This window comes from Panicum virgatum, chromosome 6N (genome assembly GCF_016808335.1).
Source record: "Panicum virgatum strain AP13 chromosome 6N, P.virgatum_v5, whole genome shotgun sequence".
Taxonomy (NCBI): Eukaryota; Viridiplantae; Streptophyta; class Magnoliopsida; order Poales; family Poaceae; genus Panicum; species Panicum virgatum.
In genome coordinates this window covers 28252637-28269619 of record NC_053150.1, presented here as the reverse complement: position 1 = coordinate 28269619, position 16983 = coordinate 28252637, and the positions used below count along the sequence as shown (strand labels likewise).

The following is a 16983-nucleotide window of genomic DNA, read 5'->3' as shown; positions in this document are numbered from 1 at the left end:
CCCGACCCGTGCGGGGGAGGGGGTCGGACTGAGTCAGCTTGTCAGCTTGTGACTGACCCTAGAAACTCTCGATGTCCCGACCGTCACAGTTACTGAGGTCGTTCGCCCGACCCCAACGGCTCGTCGCCTTCCTTCGGGGGAAAACATGGGTCAGAATCTGATCAAGACTTAGACGCAAATCCGGAAGCCTAGATTGCCCTTTGGGTGTCCGGGACTGGCTGCCGGGGGCCCATCCGTCATTGCCACTTACTCATTTGGTGCCCTGGGCAGCCTCGAGCCCATTGCTGGGCCTGCTTTCGAACCCTGGGGCGTTTTATTGTGCCGGCCGGACCCGTTTAGGGCGCCGATCCCTGCCTTACCTGGGGTAGAACGGTCGATTGAGCCGGTCGGCGCGATTTTCAGTGGTCCGCATCTCGCCGAGTTCGTGGGTCCCTATTCTGGCGGGTTCGGCGCGTCATGGGAGGCGCCGTAATGATCCTCTCTGCAGGAATCAGGTGGCGGTTCACTTTTCTCCTTATCTCTTTTATTGCGCATTCTGGCGGCGGCGAGTTTCCTCCCACGCTTACTCTGCAATCAAGAGCATGAGAGAGGAAAAAATGGGGGAGGAGAGAAAAAACAAGAAACCGCCACACCTTTCACCCCTCATTCCCGTTGTCGGCGGTCCCCCTGTTTTCTCCTCGTCGTTGAGCTTCTTTCCTTTCGTCACCATGTCGATCTGGGCTTCTTCCGATGTCACCAAGGCCACCCTAAACGGCCTAGTGTCCAGGGGGCTGCTATCCCCTTTGACGGACGCGGAAGAGTGGAAGGCCCCCCAGGGCGAGCGGAGTCCAGCGCCGCCTCCGTGATACATTGTCTCATTCATGCATTTCCAAGAGCGGGGCTTCGCGTCACCCTCCTCCCAGTTCTTTCAGGGGCTGCTGCAGCTCTATGGGCTGGAGCTGCAGCACCTGAATCCGAATGGGATCCAGCATATTTCCGCCCCCCCTATTTTCAGTCTCTTCCTGTACTTCTTCTCCGTCTCCCTCATCAAGGCGAGGGTGGGGGATGAACTTCATCACGCCCCGATTGGATGCGCCACCGTCCACCTCCGAGGCGGCGGCGGCGGCAAGAGCACTCGAGCGGGCGAGTACATGCTGATCCCCCTCACTAAGGACAATAAGGGGTGGTCTTCCTCGTGGTTCTATGTCAAGAATCACGGGGAGGCTCCTGTAATACCCTGGGTGTCTACACAGTAATTAAATAGGTGTCTGCACAGTAATTGTGTATTTTTGCTATGCGTCATGTGCATGAATTGCTTAAAAAGGATCTTTTTGTAATTATAAAAGGCTATATGTGTAATTATGATTTTATGCAAGGTCCTTTCTTTAGTTATTTCTGAATATAGCTTTTGTGGAGGATGTTTTTGCAAAATTTCAGTGCATTTAATGCTTGGCAGCAAAATTTACTTTTAAGTCTATGTTTGAAGTGAATTTGCTTTCAAAAAGACAAATTTCCTAGAATTCAAAATCCCTTCAATGATTTTAATTTTAGCTCTTGAATCTTTGGTCAAATAAATTTTTGCACAACATCAAAGTTGTAGATCTTGAAAAGTTGAACAACTTTCATGTTGGGCACTTTTCCATTTGAGCTTTGGTTTAAAAGTTATCGCTGGTTTACAGTTTAGTCCCTGGAATTTTTGGAAATTGCAAAATCGCCCTTATCCCCATCTCCCACCTCCCTGCTCTGCTTCTCGTCGCCGTCCACCGACAGCGCCGCCCGCCGGCGCCTTCCCGGCCATTCCGGCCATTAATTCGCCGCGCGCTGGCACCCACACGTCGCGGACGACCTCCTCCACCGCCCTCTAGCCTCGCGCTGGCCCTCTTCTTCCCGTGCCATGCGCCCCGCAGCTTCCAGAGCCGCCTCGACGGCCGCCACCGCGACGCCGCCGTGGACAGCCCCGGGCAGAGCTCGCCGCCCTCTTCTAGCGAGCGCCCGAGCACTACACATACCCCAGGACTCGATTTCGTGCGTTCCTTTGCCCTCTCCTCGCTCTCACACCGCAGAACGCCGCCGCCGCCCCGCTTGAACCCCGGCGCGCTTACCCCCGCCGCGGAGCCGTCTCACCACCGCTCCTCCGCCCGCTCTGACCCCCTAGCAAGCACCGCCTCGCCCTCGCGCAACTCCCAGACCATCTCCCCTCGCCCGAACCTCACCGGAGACACCCCGCCGCCGTGCTCCGAGCTCCACCGGCCGCCGTTCGCCGTGGACCGACCTATTCTCGCCCTCGTTTCGCGACCCAAGCACATCCCGAGAACTGCCTCGACTTCCTCTCCGTTTTCCCCAACCCACCCCTCGCCGCCGGTGAGCTCCTCGCCGGGAAACGGCCGGTCAAACCCCGCCTTCCCTCTCTGACCCGGCCAGGGACGTCGGTGTTTGAATTTGAAAAACCCCAGGGGGTTATCTGCGTAGTCAGTGACACATTTGAATAGTGCTATAGGGACTTCTTTGCTATGATTTTCAGTGAACTTTGAAATTCAATCTATTGTCTGTTTTTTTTATTTTCTCGTATTTATTTCTGTATAGATAAAATCATGAAAAATTCACAGTTGCTAGTTTATTTCTGTATTGACCTACTGTTAAATTTTTAGATTCTGTTTTGCTTTAGTTTGACCTGTATAATTGAAGTTTGTTCTATGTGCTGCCTGCATGAATGATTTGTTGTGATTAAATGGCTACATGTCTTGGCATGATTTTTACAGGGTAGCTTAATCTGTTCATGTTCTGTTTAGGGTAATTTTTGGTAAGTTAATTACTGTTTGTACTTTGAGTTATATGTTTATTTGCAAACATGGAAGTAATTGCTATAGGAATCCACCCCCACTTGTTCATGAAGTTAGTCAACTTCTATTGTGCTGTTGATCATGATGCCTTGTGTAGTTAAATTTGTTATTTAACTACTCTATAAACGATTGCCCATGTGTGCTTATAATACTGTTCTTGCATTACATGTAGACACAACTGCCTTATCGGACGGGACGTACGAGCTGATCCCGGAGTCTGACGGAGGTGATCTCGAAGCTCAAGTAAACACTGCTGAACTAACTGAAGCCCCGGACCAAAGTTCGGAAGAGCCTAGGGCTGAAATAGTTAGCAACTATCGAGAAGGCAAGCCCCAGACATAACCTATATTTCAAATTATTATCATTTACGGTTGTTATTTGCTTATGCATTTACAGTTCTTAGGATTTGAATTGAAACCCTAGATGCATGATCCTAGGAACCTATGTACTGAATACTAGACTTGAGTTCGACTACTTGCTAAGCTTATAGGACCGGTAAAAGTCGAGTGATTGCCTGTCACTCGCGAGTTTTATAGGAATTGATTGTTTACCTTTCTGTTATCAATATAAGGACGACAGACGGGGTTGTGTTCGACATCATGACTTTATGTGAGACCCCGTCTGTATTGATGAACTTGCTAAGGTCACGGTGTGTGGTAGTGCTGGTTAAGTTTTTGAAAGTACTAGCCACATGCCGTAAATATGGTACGCGGCAATCCTAGTAGCCGATTGGACCGGGGAGTGGATATACCTTTCACTCTCTCAGTAGGGATAGGTTTTATTGTTATGTTGCGCAACACCACGACTTCAAGGGACAAGGTTCGGCCTTGGAGCCCTGTAGTCGGGGAGAGTGACCCTATCCACAAGCCGGAAAGAAAGGTCAACGGTTGTTTGGGAATGACCCGACGGTGTTCCAGACGTGTGTGCTAGGTTATCCTTGCAAGGTTGAATTTCGATTCAGAATCGTCCGCCTCTCACGATGAAATGAGACTGCTTGATCTCTTTGCCACACAGAGTAAGAAGAGCAACAACACTTTAATCAATCTTGATGTTTGCTTAGATTTCTACCATGATTTGATAGTAGTTGCTTACATAGAATGGTTAATCAACTAGAATCTTGAAAGCTAAAACTTGAAAGTAAGGACATACTCTTTATTGCTTTTCAGCAAAAGAAAACCAGAGCCTCACAAAGCCTTGCATAGTCTAGCTAAGGTGGGCTACTTATACCCGTTGGCGGTTAAGTCTTGCTGAGTATTAGAATACTCAGCCTTGCTGTTGAAACCCTTTTTCAGGTATGAGTTTTGAGGATCAGATCGCTAGCTTGACCTATCCTTGCTCGTTGCCTCCTGGCTGGTCCGTAGAGTGGGATACGTCTTCGACCGGCAATGACTATGACGAGTGATACCATGCTTGGGCTAGCCTGGTATCCTTTTTGTGACATGTTGTAGCCGTCGTGTTTTATCTTCCGCTGTTTAAACCCTGAAGCTTTACACTTATGGCTTGTATAACTTTTTTTACTTAAGTTGGTTTTGTAATAATCGTTTGAACTGGTTTGTAATCTTTACTATGCCCGTGTTATAAAATTGTGGTTGTAATATCTCTGAACTCGCCTTCGTGCGGGGTATGCTTGTTCGATCCGAGAATCGGTGGTTGTATCGGGACGTTACCCGACAGACCAAAAATTGTTCCGTTTGAAGTGCGTTTAAGCTAATGTTGCCTTTATGGTGATGGCCTGCGCACTTGAGCCGGGATAATTTAGGCGGTTCTGCCACAGCTGGTATCAGAGCTGCAAGCGTACATCAGAGGTGTTGGAACCTTAAAAACCATTTTCCGTATAAAATTGGAACCATAAAGAATTTCGGAAAACTACGTTGGATTCGTTAAGAGTTGTGCATAGAACGTAAAGTCCTAGGGAATTTGCGGGAATTACTAGGTGGTTATTTATGTATGGTTTATGTTATCTGACTTCCAGCACGTTTCATTTTTGTCAAACCATACTCACAAGCAACTCTTAATTCTTGTAACGACGCACCTACGTTGAGGTAAGAAGGTAAGGATCCTCAGTCAGCTGAGGGAGTCTGACCTTCCTGTCGGTGATGCGAGCCGAACGCTGCCCTCAAGCAGTGGCTTACTTGAGGTGCTTCCAATATATCGACGATTAGTTGACTATATTGGAAGTAAAGTGTGCTCAGTCAGCTGAGGGAGTCTGACCTTCCTGTCGGTGATGCGAACCGAATGCTGCGCTCAAGCAGTGACCTACTTGAGCTGCTGCCAATATACCGATCTCGGTCGACTATATTGGGAGTAAAGGAACTTGTGAATACGCCTCTGAGTAGCGTATGCTAACGTTGGCCATACGTCGGGAATTGTATGGCTGCCGCTTCTATAGTGAGCGGTAATGTTTGGGAACGCTTTCATGAGTGCTGGCATGAAAGGTTCATTGGATATATATATATATATATGTTCGGTCAATCTTCTGCAGGAACACTAACCGCGATTCGATAAGTTAAGAACGGTTAGAATGTATCGACTAGCTATATAGGGAGAGCCGTATCTATGTTATACCACCATGCTAACTACGTAAGTCCAACGATAGTTGGCAATTGTTTTTCTTGTGAGGACGGTCAGGACGTGCATACATATCTGGTTGATGTTTGATTGGTTCATAATATTTGAAGTTGCTACATGAGCTTTTTAAGGAATTTCTAGTATGAATCCTTATAAGATAAGTGTTGGTGTGCTTAAAACATGAGTGAGTGAAATTTTGATTTTAGAAGCATGCTTGTTAAATGCTTAGGTTTCTTTGGATGAAAACTATGGTTTTGAGTCATGCCTTCATCCTAAGCCCCATCTTGTTGTTGCAAGGATCTTTTCATTTCCGTAGAATCTCAAATGATGAACCAGTACCGATTGTGGTTTATTATTCTTTGAGTTTGGAACCATATCATCTTTTGATTTAGAATCATATTTGTTTTTTTCCGCAGTCTTCTTAAAGCTTTATTTGAGAAGTCTTGAGATAATCACATTACTCACATTTGAATCCTTTTTGATTCAGATGGCGACTTGTTCCCAGGTCTTTTGGGATAAGGAGGGAAATGCTCATACCGACTGTCTATACTGGGAGGGTTTTCCGAGGATTTTTGGGATTCACTTCGTATCTTCCACTACCCAGATCCACCCCAGTACACGGGACGCCAGTTTTCTGAGGATGGAATTAAGAAGAACAGAGTTACAATGACCATTCCTCAGCACCCCACCTTGGAGTGGCCACCGATTGAGATTGAGGTGATTGGGTACCGTCTTGTGGATGCTTTTGAGAAAGCAGCTCTCAACGCTATCACCACTTTTTGTGAGCACCATCCCGAGGAGGTAGCTGCATATCCTATTGGTTTGTTTCCAGCAGTCAGTGCTGGTAATGCAGAGTGGCTGTTCAGGGTCACACACTTTGGGCACTTGATTGGAGATGTAGCGGATGAGACTATCGAGGCAGTAGTCAGATATATGAATGCTCAGTCTCACTACTAGATACTTCAGCAGCGACACATGGACCAGGTGATAGACTTGGCCCAGAGTTTTCAGTGAGGCCTTCGTTTGAGGGATATTCAGATTCAGGGACTTCAGGATGCCGTTGCTGGGAGGGATACTGCCATTGCACAGTTTGAGCATCAGGCTATGGAGCATGGTGCTGAGATAGAGTAGCGCAACACAGTTATTGGTTTCCTTCAGGGGCAGGTGAATGAGCTGCAAGCAGATTGGGATGATGCTTTAGCCCATATTGGTGTGCTCCAGGGGCAACTAGATGCTCCAGCTGAGCCTGCAGCAGCAGATGAGGACCCCGAGGAGATTGAGGGAGTTTCTGATCTAGATTCAGAGCACGCACTTGCTGAGCCTAACCTCAGCCGGACGACTCTTCTTCCGGCAGTGCCTCTTCTGTGGGCAACCTCGACGACTTCTAGGCGCCTTAGACTAGTCCTAGATAGTTCGTGTTTTCTCTTGTTGTAGCTTGTACATAGGAAAGAGATGTTGTAAGATAGCCCTAGGGAGGAGTACCACTTGTTGTATTATATGTGGTAAGGGTGAGTGATGTTAGGTTGTAAGAAAAATGCTGCTTTGGATGTGAAATAAGTAACGACTACCAGTTTGGAAATCATGATCTTCCTACCTACCAAATCTCTTCATTTGTGCATTTTCACGCCGTTTGATGAATACTAAAGATGTTGCAAATTTTGTGGCATGTGTGCTCATCATATGTTAGCCTGTTGAATCTGTGAGAATAAATTTTAGTCCAATCCCTTCTATGATCTCTGTTGTTTAGCAGCATAGCACATAGCGATGAAGAACGAATTGATAGATTATTTTCTTTACCCTTTGCTCTCAGCATTGAGTCTCTATACGATGGAGCATGAAGCTATCTAACAGCTGACCAGTTTTGATTTTTGTGGGTGGCACAGTTATGTGTTGTGCATATTGTGCTACACCGCATCTAGTTAAATTTTGCTGATTTTGTTTTATCCAATGTATGATCATTGCAAGTACCATTGATTTTGGAAGCGAGAAATATGTATCTAATGGATGTCTTCCATAATTACAGATGGTTGGTCATACTCGTGGAACGCCTAATGGCTTCGGTTGTGAAGTTGGCAGTGGATCTCAGCAGCCACCGCCACCCCCGTCGAAATCTGGCCGAGTTAATGGACATGCAAACAGAATTACTTCGCCAACTAGTCCAAGGGCAACAAAATCAGCCACGCCAACAGTATTGAGGACGTGAGGCACAACCAGCGGGTTACCAGGAATTCTTTGGTACCCAACCTCCGCTTTTCAGCAAAGCTGATGACCCACTGGACGCCGATGCTTGGCTCCGTACAATCAATTCCAAGTTTGCTTTGTTAGCAGTACCGTGTGTTGATGCAAACAAGGCCCACTTTGCCGCTCAGCAACTTCGTGGTCTTGCACGTATATGGTGGGATAATTATTGTGCAATGCAGCCTGCTGAACATATTATATCTTGGGAGGAATTCAGAACTGCCTTCTGATCACATCATATTCCTGAGGGACTAATTGAAAGAAAGTTGAATGAGTTCTTGGCTCTAGATCAGGGAACCTGCATTGTTCTACAATATGCACAGACCTTCAATCATCTATGCCAGTATGCGGGCCATCATGCTGATACTGATGCCAAGAAACGTGATCGTTTCCGTCGTGGCCTCAATACCAAGCTCAAGGAACGTTTAAACTTGGTTCAGCCTAATACCTATAATGAGCTGGTTAATATGGCCATTACGCAAGAGGACTGTATTGCTGCACATCGTGCTGAGAAGAAGCGGAAGGCACCAACGGGACCCTCGAGTGCCCAGCCACCGAGATATCGTCTAGTGCAAAACACTCCACCCAGGCCTCCACAAAGAAATGCCCCAGTGGGCAGGTTTGTCTTTAGGCCGCCTCAGCAACAAGGAGGATTCAGACCTCCAGTGCCTCAGCAGCAGCAGCATTAGCAGCAATTTAGCCCAAGGCCGAATGCCCCACGGTTCAATAGTGGGAATGGTAATAATCGATGCTTCAACTGCGGTAGTACTTCTCACTTTGCCAAGAATTGTCCGCAGCCCAGAAGAAATAATCTAGGGCAAAACTCCAACCAGAACAACAACAAGGGCAAGGGCAAGAGACAAATGGTGCAAGTCCGGCAAGGGCGAGTTAACTTCACTACTCTTGCAGACCTTCCAGAAGGAGCACCAGTAATGACGGGTACTTTCTCTATCCACAATAAACCCGCAGTCATATTATTTGATTCTGGTGCAACGCATAGTTTTATAAGTGCCAAATTTGGAGCAAGGGTAGGATTGGACTTTTGTCATACTAAGGGATCTTTTATGATAACAACTCCTGGTGGGAAGATAGCTTCCAATCAAATCACTAGACATGTGCCAATTAAGCTGGGTAGTAAATTGATCAAGACAGATTTGATCTTAATGAATTTAGAAGGCATGGATGTTATTCTGGGCATGGATTGGATGACTAAACATAAAGTACTATTAGATATCTCTTCCCGAGCTATTGAGATAGATTCACCACATCAAGGAGCCACCATACTCTATCTACCACAACGAGAGTGCTTTAACTCTTGTGCCTATGCCGCAAAAGAAATTAAACTTGAAGATATCCTGTTGTGTGGGTGTATGAGGATGTATTTCCAGATGATTTGCCTGGAATGCCCCCTGATAGAGATATCGAGTTTGTTATTGAGCTTCAACCCGGTACCGCCCCTATTTCTAAGAGGTCGTACCGAATGCCTCCAAATGAGTTAGCAGAATTGAAAGTCCAACTCCAAGACCTTCTCGACAAGGGATTTATACGTTCGAGTTCTTCACCCTGGGGATGTCCAGCCCTGTTTGTGAAGAAGAAGGATAACAGCTTGAGGCTATGTGTTGACTATCGACCACTCAATGCGGTCACTATTAGAAATAAGTATCCTCTTCCCCGCATTGATATTCTGTTTGACCAGTTAGCTGGAGCTAAGGTTTTCTCTAAGATTGATCTTCGTTCTGGTTACCATCAAATAAAGATCAAGCCTTGTGATATTCCAAAGACTGCTTTCTCGACCAGATATGGACTCTATGAGTATCTGGTCATGTCTTTTGGTCTTACCAACACCCCAGCATATTTTATGTACTTGATGAATTCAGTCTTCATGCCGGAGCTGGATAAATTCGTCGTGGTATTCATTGACGATATTCTGATCTACTCCAAGAATGAAGAAGATCATGCTGAGCATTTGCATATCGTTCTTCAACGATTACGAGATCACCATCTTTATGCCAAATTCTCCAAGTGTGACTTTTGGTTAGACAGTGTGAAATTTTTAGGCCACACTATCTCCAGTGATGGAATATCTGTTGATTCAACTAAAGTGCAAGAAGTGATGGATTGGGAATCTCCTATTTCAGTTCATCAAATTCGTAGTTTTCTTGGTTTAGCTGGATATTATCGTCGGTTCATTACGGATTTCTCCAAAATAGCCAAGCCTATGACGGAGCTATTGAAGAAGGGAGTGAAGTTTGTTTGGAATGATAAGTGTGAAGAAGCTTTCCAAACTCTCAAGGCACGATTAACTACTGCTCCAGTATTGGCTACACCGGACAGTACCAAACCTTTTGATGTCTATTGAGATGCTTCTGGTATGGGACTTGGTTGTGTGCTTATGCAAGATAACCGGGTTATTGCTTATGCATCAAGAGCTCTCCGGAATCATGAGAAGAATTATCCAACACATGATCTGGAGTTAGCAGCTGTTATTCACGCCCTCAAGATTTGGAGACATCATCTTATGGGAACTCACTGTAATATTTACACTGACCATAAGAGCCTCAAATATATCTTCACTCAAGCTGATCTCAACATGAGACAGTGGCGCTGGCTAGAGTTGATAAAGGATTATGATCTAGAAGTGCACTATCATCCAGGAAAGGCTAATGTGGTTGCGGATGCACTAAGCCGCAAGTCACAATGCCATTGTCTATCTGTAGAACCATTCAATGAAACTCTATGCCAGGAAATGATGAAGTTAAACCTAGAAATGGTACCTCAAGGAAGTTTGAACCATATATCCCTTGAGCCTACACTTCATGATAGCATCATCATGGCACAATTACATGATGAGGGTATCAAGATCATCAAGGAAAAGTTATCACAAGGAGAAGCAAAGTACAAATGTTTCCGAGTGGATCATAGAGGAGTTCTATGGTTTGAATCTCGACTAGTTGTACCCAAGGATCATCAGCTTAGAAAGCAAATCCTTGATGAAGCACATCTATCGAAGTTTTCGATTCATCCCGGTGGTACCAAGATGTACCACGATCTTAAACAAAACTTCTGGTGGACTCGAATGAAAAGAGAAATTGCCAGATATGTTTCTGAATGTGATGTCTGTCAAAGAGTTAAGGCTAGTCACTTAAAAGTAGCTGGTACTCTCCAACCTTTACCCATTCCATCCTGGAAATGGGAGGACATCAGTATGGATTTTATCGTTGGCCTACCCACTACTTCTCATAAGCATGATTCTGTTTGGGTAATCGTTGATAGACTCACCAAGACTGCTCATTTTATTCCAGTACACACCACTTATTCTGCCAAGAGGTACGCAGAGATTTATCTCGATCAGATTGTTCGTTTACATGGAATTCCAAAGACGATTATTTCTGATCGTGGGCCTCAGTTTATTGCACGTTTCTGGGAGCAAATGCAAGAATCCCTTGGAACAAAACTAATTCGTAGTTCAGCTTATCATCCACAAACAGATGGGCAAACTGAACGAATCAATCAAATCCTTGAAGACATGTTAAGGGCATGTACTATTCAATATGGCAAGAACTGGGTTAAATGCCTAGCACTGGCAGAGTTTTCATATAATAACAGTTATCAATCCAGCTTGCAAATGGCACCATTTGAAGCATTATACGGTCGAAGGTGTCGAACTCCTTTGAATTGGTCACAAGCTGGAGAACGCAAAATTTTTGGGCCAGATTTAGTCTCTGAGGCAGAGGAGAAAGTCAAAGTTATCCAAGTTAATCTTAAAGCAGCTCAATCAAGACAGAAAACTTATGCAGACAAAAGAAGAGATCCTTTACAATTCGAGGTAGGGAACTTCGTATATTTGCGAGTATCTCCTACTAAAGGTGTTCAACGCTTTGGCGTAAAAGGGAAATTAGCACCCCGATACATCGGACCATTTGAAATTATCGAAACTTGTGGACCCGTTGCCTACCGACTTCGTCTTCCATCTCAGTTGGCTGCCATTCATGATGTCTTTCATGTATCACAACTCCAGAAGTGTACCAGGGTACCTACTGAGATCCTTGAACCACAGGATATCGAGATTGAATCCGATCTATCTTATACGGAGTATCCAATCAAGATTCTTGACACCAAAGAAAGAAGTACTAGAAGGGAGAAAGTTAAAATGTACAAAATCCAGTGGAATCAGCATACTGTAGAAGAAGCTACTTGGGAGACTGAAAATTTTCTCCAACGAAACTTTCACGATTTTCTTAGAACCAATCCAGGTACCAAGTCTTTGAATCCTTTTCTTCCTGTAATCTCGGGACGAGATTCCTTTTAGGGGGGAAGGCTGTAACACCCTGGGTGTCTACACAGTAATTAAATAGGTGTCTGCACAGTAATTGTGTATGTTTGCTATGCGTCATGTGCATGAATTGCTTAAAAAGGATCTTTTTGTAATTATAAAAGGCTATATGTGTAATTATGATTTTATGCAAGGTCCTTTCTTTAGTTATTTCTGAATATAGCTTTTGTGGAGGATGTTTTTGCAAAATTTCAGTGCATTTAATGCTTGGCAGAAAAATTTACTTTTAAGTCTATGTTTGAAGTGAATTTGCTTTGAAAAAGACAAATTTCCTAGAATTCAAAATCCCTTCAATGATTTTAATTTTAGCTCTTGAATCTTTGGCTAAATAAATTTTTGCACAACATCAAAGTTGTAGATCTTGAAAAGTTGAACAACTTTCATGTTGGGCACTTTTCCATTTGAGCTTTGGTTTAAAAGTTATCGCTGGTTTACAGTTTAGTCCCTGGAATTTTTGGAAATTGCAAAATCGCCCTTATCCCCATCTCCCACCTCCCTGCTCTGCTTCTCGTCGCCGTCCACCGACAGCGCCGCTCGCCGGCGCCTTCCCGGCCATTCCGGCCATTAATTCGCCGCGCGCTGGCACCCACGCGTCGCGGACGACCTCCTCCACCGCCCTCTAGCCTCGCGCTGGCCCTCTTCTTCCCGTGCCACGCGCCCCGCAGCTTCCAGAGCCGCCTCGACGGCCGCCACCGCGACGCCGCCGTGGACAGCCCCGGGCAGAGCTCGCCGCCCTCTTCTAGCGAGCGCCCGAGCACTACACATACCCCAGGACTCGATTTCGTGCGTTCCTTTGCCCTCTCCTCGCTCTCACACCACAGAACGCCGCCGCCGCCCCGCTTGAACCCCGGCGAGCTTACCCCCGCCGCGGAGCCGTCTCACCGCCGCTCCTCCGCCCGCTCTGACACCCTAGCAAGCACCGCCTCGCCCTCGCGCAACTCCTAGACCATCTCCCCTCGCCCGAACTTCACCGGAGACACCCCGCCGCCGTGCTCCGAGCTCCACCAGCCGCCGTTCGCCGTGGACCGACCTATTCTCGCCCTCGTTTCGCGACCCAAGCACATCCCCAGAACCGCCTCGACTTCCTCTCCGTTTTCCCCAACCCACCCCTCGCCGCCGGTGAGCTCCTCGCCGGGAAACGGCCGGTCAAACCCCGCCTTCCCTCTCTGACCCGGCCAGGGACGTCGGTGTTTGAATTTGAAAAACCCCAGGGGGTTATCTGCGTAGTCAGTGACACATTTGAATAGTGCTATAGGGACTTCTTTGCTATGATTTTCAGTGAACTTTGAAATTCAATATCAATTCGTAGAAAATTCGTAAAATAGCAAATCTTGATGTTTTCGAATCCTCTTGAAGAGATCTATGCAGTAGAACCATAATATGTTAGGCTTTAGTTGCAAGTTTTTGCTGTAGATTTTGATTTGTGTTTCTAGTGCATAAATATTGGTTGATTTCATCTTTTTCTTAACTACTGCATAAAGCCATGTCTTGCAGTGAAACTTTTATGGTAGTTTACTCTTGTAACACTTGTTTTTCTATAAAAATTTCATGATCAGTTCTTTGGTTTAGCTATTTATTTGATTTAATCTTTGTTTAGTAGACTTTAGTTATGATAAATAGTTTCTGTTCTTGATAAATCCTGAATTTATTCCTGAGTGTTCACCTGGATTATCTTAGCTTGTCGAGGAAGTTTGAGCTTCAGTTCATGGCTAGATCAGGGGCTAAAAATAAATCTTGCTAATCTGTTGTCTGTTTTGTTTATTTTTTTGTATTTATTTCTGTATAGATAAAATCATGAAAAATTCACAGTTGCTAGTTTATTTCTGTATTGACCTACTGTTAAATTTTTAGATTCTGTTTTGCTTTAGTTTGACCTGTATAATTGAAGTTTGTTCTATGTGCTGCCTGCATGAATGATTTGTTGTGATTAAATGGCTACATGTCTTGGCATGATTTTTACAGGGTAGCTTAATCTGTTCATGTTCTGTTTAGGGTAATTTTTGGTAAGTTAATTACTGTTTGTACTTTGAGTTATATGTTTATTTGCAAACATGGAAGTAATTGCTATAGGAATCCACCCCCACTTGTTCATGAAGTTAGTCAACTTCTATTGTGCTGTTGATCATGATGCCTTGTGTAGTTAAATTTGTTATTTAACTACTCTATAAACGATTGCCCATGTGTGCTTATAATACTGTTCTTGCATTACATGTAGACACGACTGCCTTATCGGACGGGACGTACGAGCTGATACCGGAGTCTGACGGAGGTGATCTCGAAGCTCAAGTAAACACTGCTGAACTAACTGAAGCCCCGGACCAAAGTTCGGAAGAGCCTAGGGCTGAAATAGTTAGCAACTATCGAGAAGGCAAGCCCCAGACATAACCTATATTTCAAATTATTATCATTTACGGTTGTTATTTGCTTATGCATTTACAGTTCTTAGGATTTGAATTGAAACCCTAGATGCATGATCCTAGGAACCTATGTACTGAATACTAGACTTGAGTTCGACTACTTGCTAAGCTTATAGGACCGGTAAAAGTCGAGTGATTGCCTGTCACTCGCGAGTTTTATAGGAATTGATTGTTTACCTTTCTGTTATCAATATAAGGACAACAGACGGGGTTGTGTTCGACATCATGACTTTATGTGAGACCCCGTCTGTATTGATGAACTTGCTAAGGTCGCGGTGTGTGGTAGTGCTGGTTAAGTTTTTGAAAGTACTAGCCACATGCCGTAAATATGGTACGCGGCAAGCCTAGTAGCCGATTGGACCGGGGAGTGGATATACCTTTCACTCTCTCAGTAGGGATAGGTTTTATTGTTATGTTGCGCAACACCATGACTTCAAGGGACAAGGTTCGGCCTTGGAGCCCTGTAGTCGGGGAGAGTGACCCTATCCACAAGCCGGAAAGAAAGGTCAACGGTTGTTTGGGAATGACCCGACGGTGTTCCAGACGTGTGTGCTAGGTTATCCTTGCAAGGTTGAATTTCGATTCAGAATCGTCCGCCTCTCACGATGAAATGAGACTGCTTGATCTCTTTGCCACACAGAGTAAGAAGAGCAACAACACTTTAATCAATCTTGATGTTTGCTTAGATTTCTACCATGATTTGATAGTAGTTGCTTACATAGAATGGTTAATCAACTAGAATCTTGAAAGCTAAAACTTGAAAGTAAGGACATACTCTTTATTGCTTTTCAGCAAAAGAAAACCAGAGCCTCACAAAGCCTTGCATAGTCTAGCTAAGGTGGGCTACTTATACCCGTTGGCGGTTAAGTCTTGCTGAGTATTAGAATACTCAGCCTTGCTGTTGAAACCCTTTTTCAGGTATGAGTTTTGAGGATCAGATCGCTAGCTTGACCTATCCTTGCTCGTTGCCTCCTGGCTGGTCCGTAGAGTGGGATACGTCTTCGACCGGCAATGACTATGACGAGTGATACCATGCTTGGGCTAGCCTGGTATCCTTTTTGCGACATGTTGTAGCCGTCGTGTTTTATCTTCCGCTGTTTAAACCCTGAAGCTTTACACTTATGGCTTGTATAACTTTTTTTACTTAAGTTGGTTTTGTAATAATCGTTTGAACTGGTTTGTAATCTTTACTATGCCCGTGTTGTAAAATTGTGGTTGTAATATCTCTGAACTCGCCTTCGTGCGGGGTATGCTTGTTCGATCCGAGAATCGGTGGTTGTATCGGGACGTTACCCGACAGACCAAAAATTGTTCCGTTTGAAGTGCGTTTAAGCTAATGTTGCCTTTATGGTGATGGCCTGCGCACTTGAGCCGGGATAATTTAGGCGGTTCTGCCACAGCTCCCCTGCCCGCCTTCTCCGGCCGATTCCTGATGGACAAACCGCCCGTGTGGGAGTATGGCCCGGAAAAGGAGGAACAGGAGAAGCTCTCCGGCCTCCTAGACGCCATTAGGATTCTAAAGAGTCAGGGCTTGACTGGCGCCGGTGTGGTGGGCGCTTACCATAAGCGGCGGGTTGCACCGATAATGGCGCGAGCGCTTCCGTTGGACGAGATGAGGCTCGACGCGCTGGCGGATGCGGTCGCGCGGACGGTGTTGGCGGTCGGCGAGATCAGTGACGCTGAGATCACCTTGCGGCTCCGGGAGGCCTTCAACAAGCCGTACCCCGTGTTCCCCATCCCCAGCCATCCGGTGATGCGCCCGGAGGTGGGGTTCGTCCGATTCGTAAGTGCTCTTTCCTAGCACCTTTCTTCCTTTTCTCTTTGCTTGTCGAACCGTTTGGCTTTGGGAGTTCCGCCTTACGCTCATAGGATGGATACGGCTTTCGCCTCTCCCGCGCTCCCTCACTTGGGGATGCGGCCCGATGGGCAATGAACCACACCGCCGCCGATAAGAAGAAGAGGAAGAAAGATGACAAGCGGAAATGGAATATTGCCCAGCAGACCCATCGGGCAGAGCGCTAGCAGCGTAGGAGGTGCAGCGAGCAGGTGGACAGTGACACCGAGTCTCCCGAGGAGCCCGACTGGAGTGCCAACGACGACGACGACCATGACCGTGAGGAGCATATTGATTGGGCTTTGTTGCAGGAGGATGGAGAAGGGATCAGCGCTGGGATCTCGCTGGGACCCCCGGTCATGGAAGCAATCACTGTTCCCCTCCATCGCAAGGCGCGACCGCTTGCTTCAGCGGCCCGACCATCAGCTCGTCCGCCGGCGCAGGGGTAAAAGACGTGCCGCTCCCAGGGCCACCGCGGCCAACCAGCGCCTAGTCCCCGAGACCGGACGCGGAGCTTCGTCCTCCCCATCCTCTTCTACGGCCACCACGGTCCTTGGAGTGCCGCAAGGTTTGTGGCCCCCGCCTAGCGTATTGGGTAAGCGCCAGGGGGAGGTCGGATCTTCGACGGCCGAACCCAAACCGAAAAGGTCCCGCCCGACTGCCGCGCAGTGAGTGATTTTCCCTTTGGTTCTTTCTAAGCAATTTCAATTTGCTTATCCTTTGTTGGTTTCGCTTATTTCCAGCCCCTTAGGTAGGCTTGCCCCTCTGTCAGCG

General features: G+C 46.2%; 1 protein-coding gene across 1 annotated transcript; it reads left to right on the top strand.

The window, feature by feature from the left end:
* Positions 1–860: 860 nt before the first annotated feature.
* Positions 861–16397, top strand: LOC120678038. The gene is made up of 4 exons (XM_039959200.1): positions 861–1208; positions 10759–11647; positions 15776–16158; positions 16245–16397. The coding sequence occupies exons 1-4, from the start codon at positions 861–863 to the stop codon at positions 16395–16397; spliced, it is 1773 nt and encodes a 590-aa protein (XP_039815134.1).
* Positions 16398–16983: the final 586 nt, after the last annotated feature.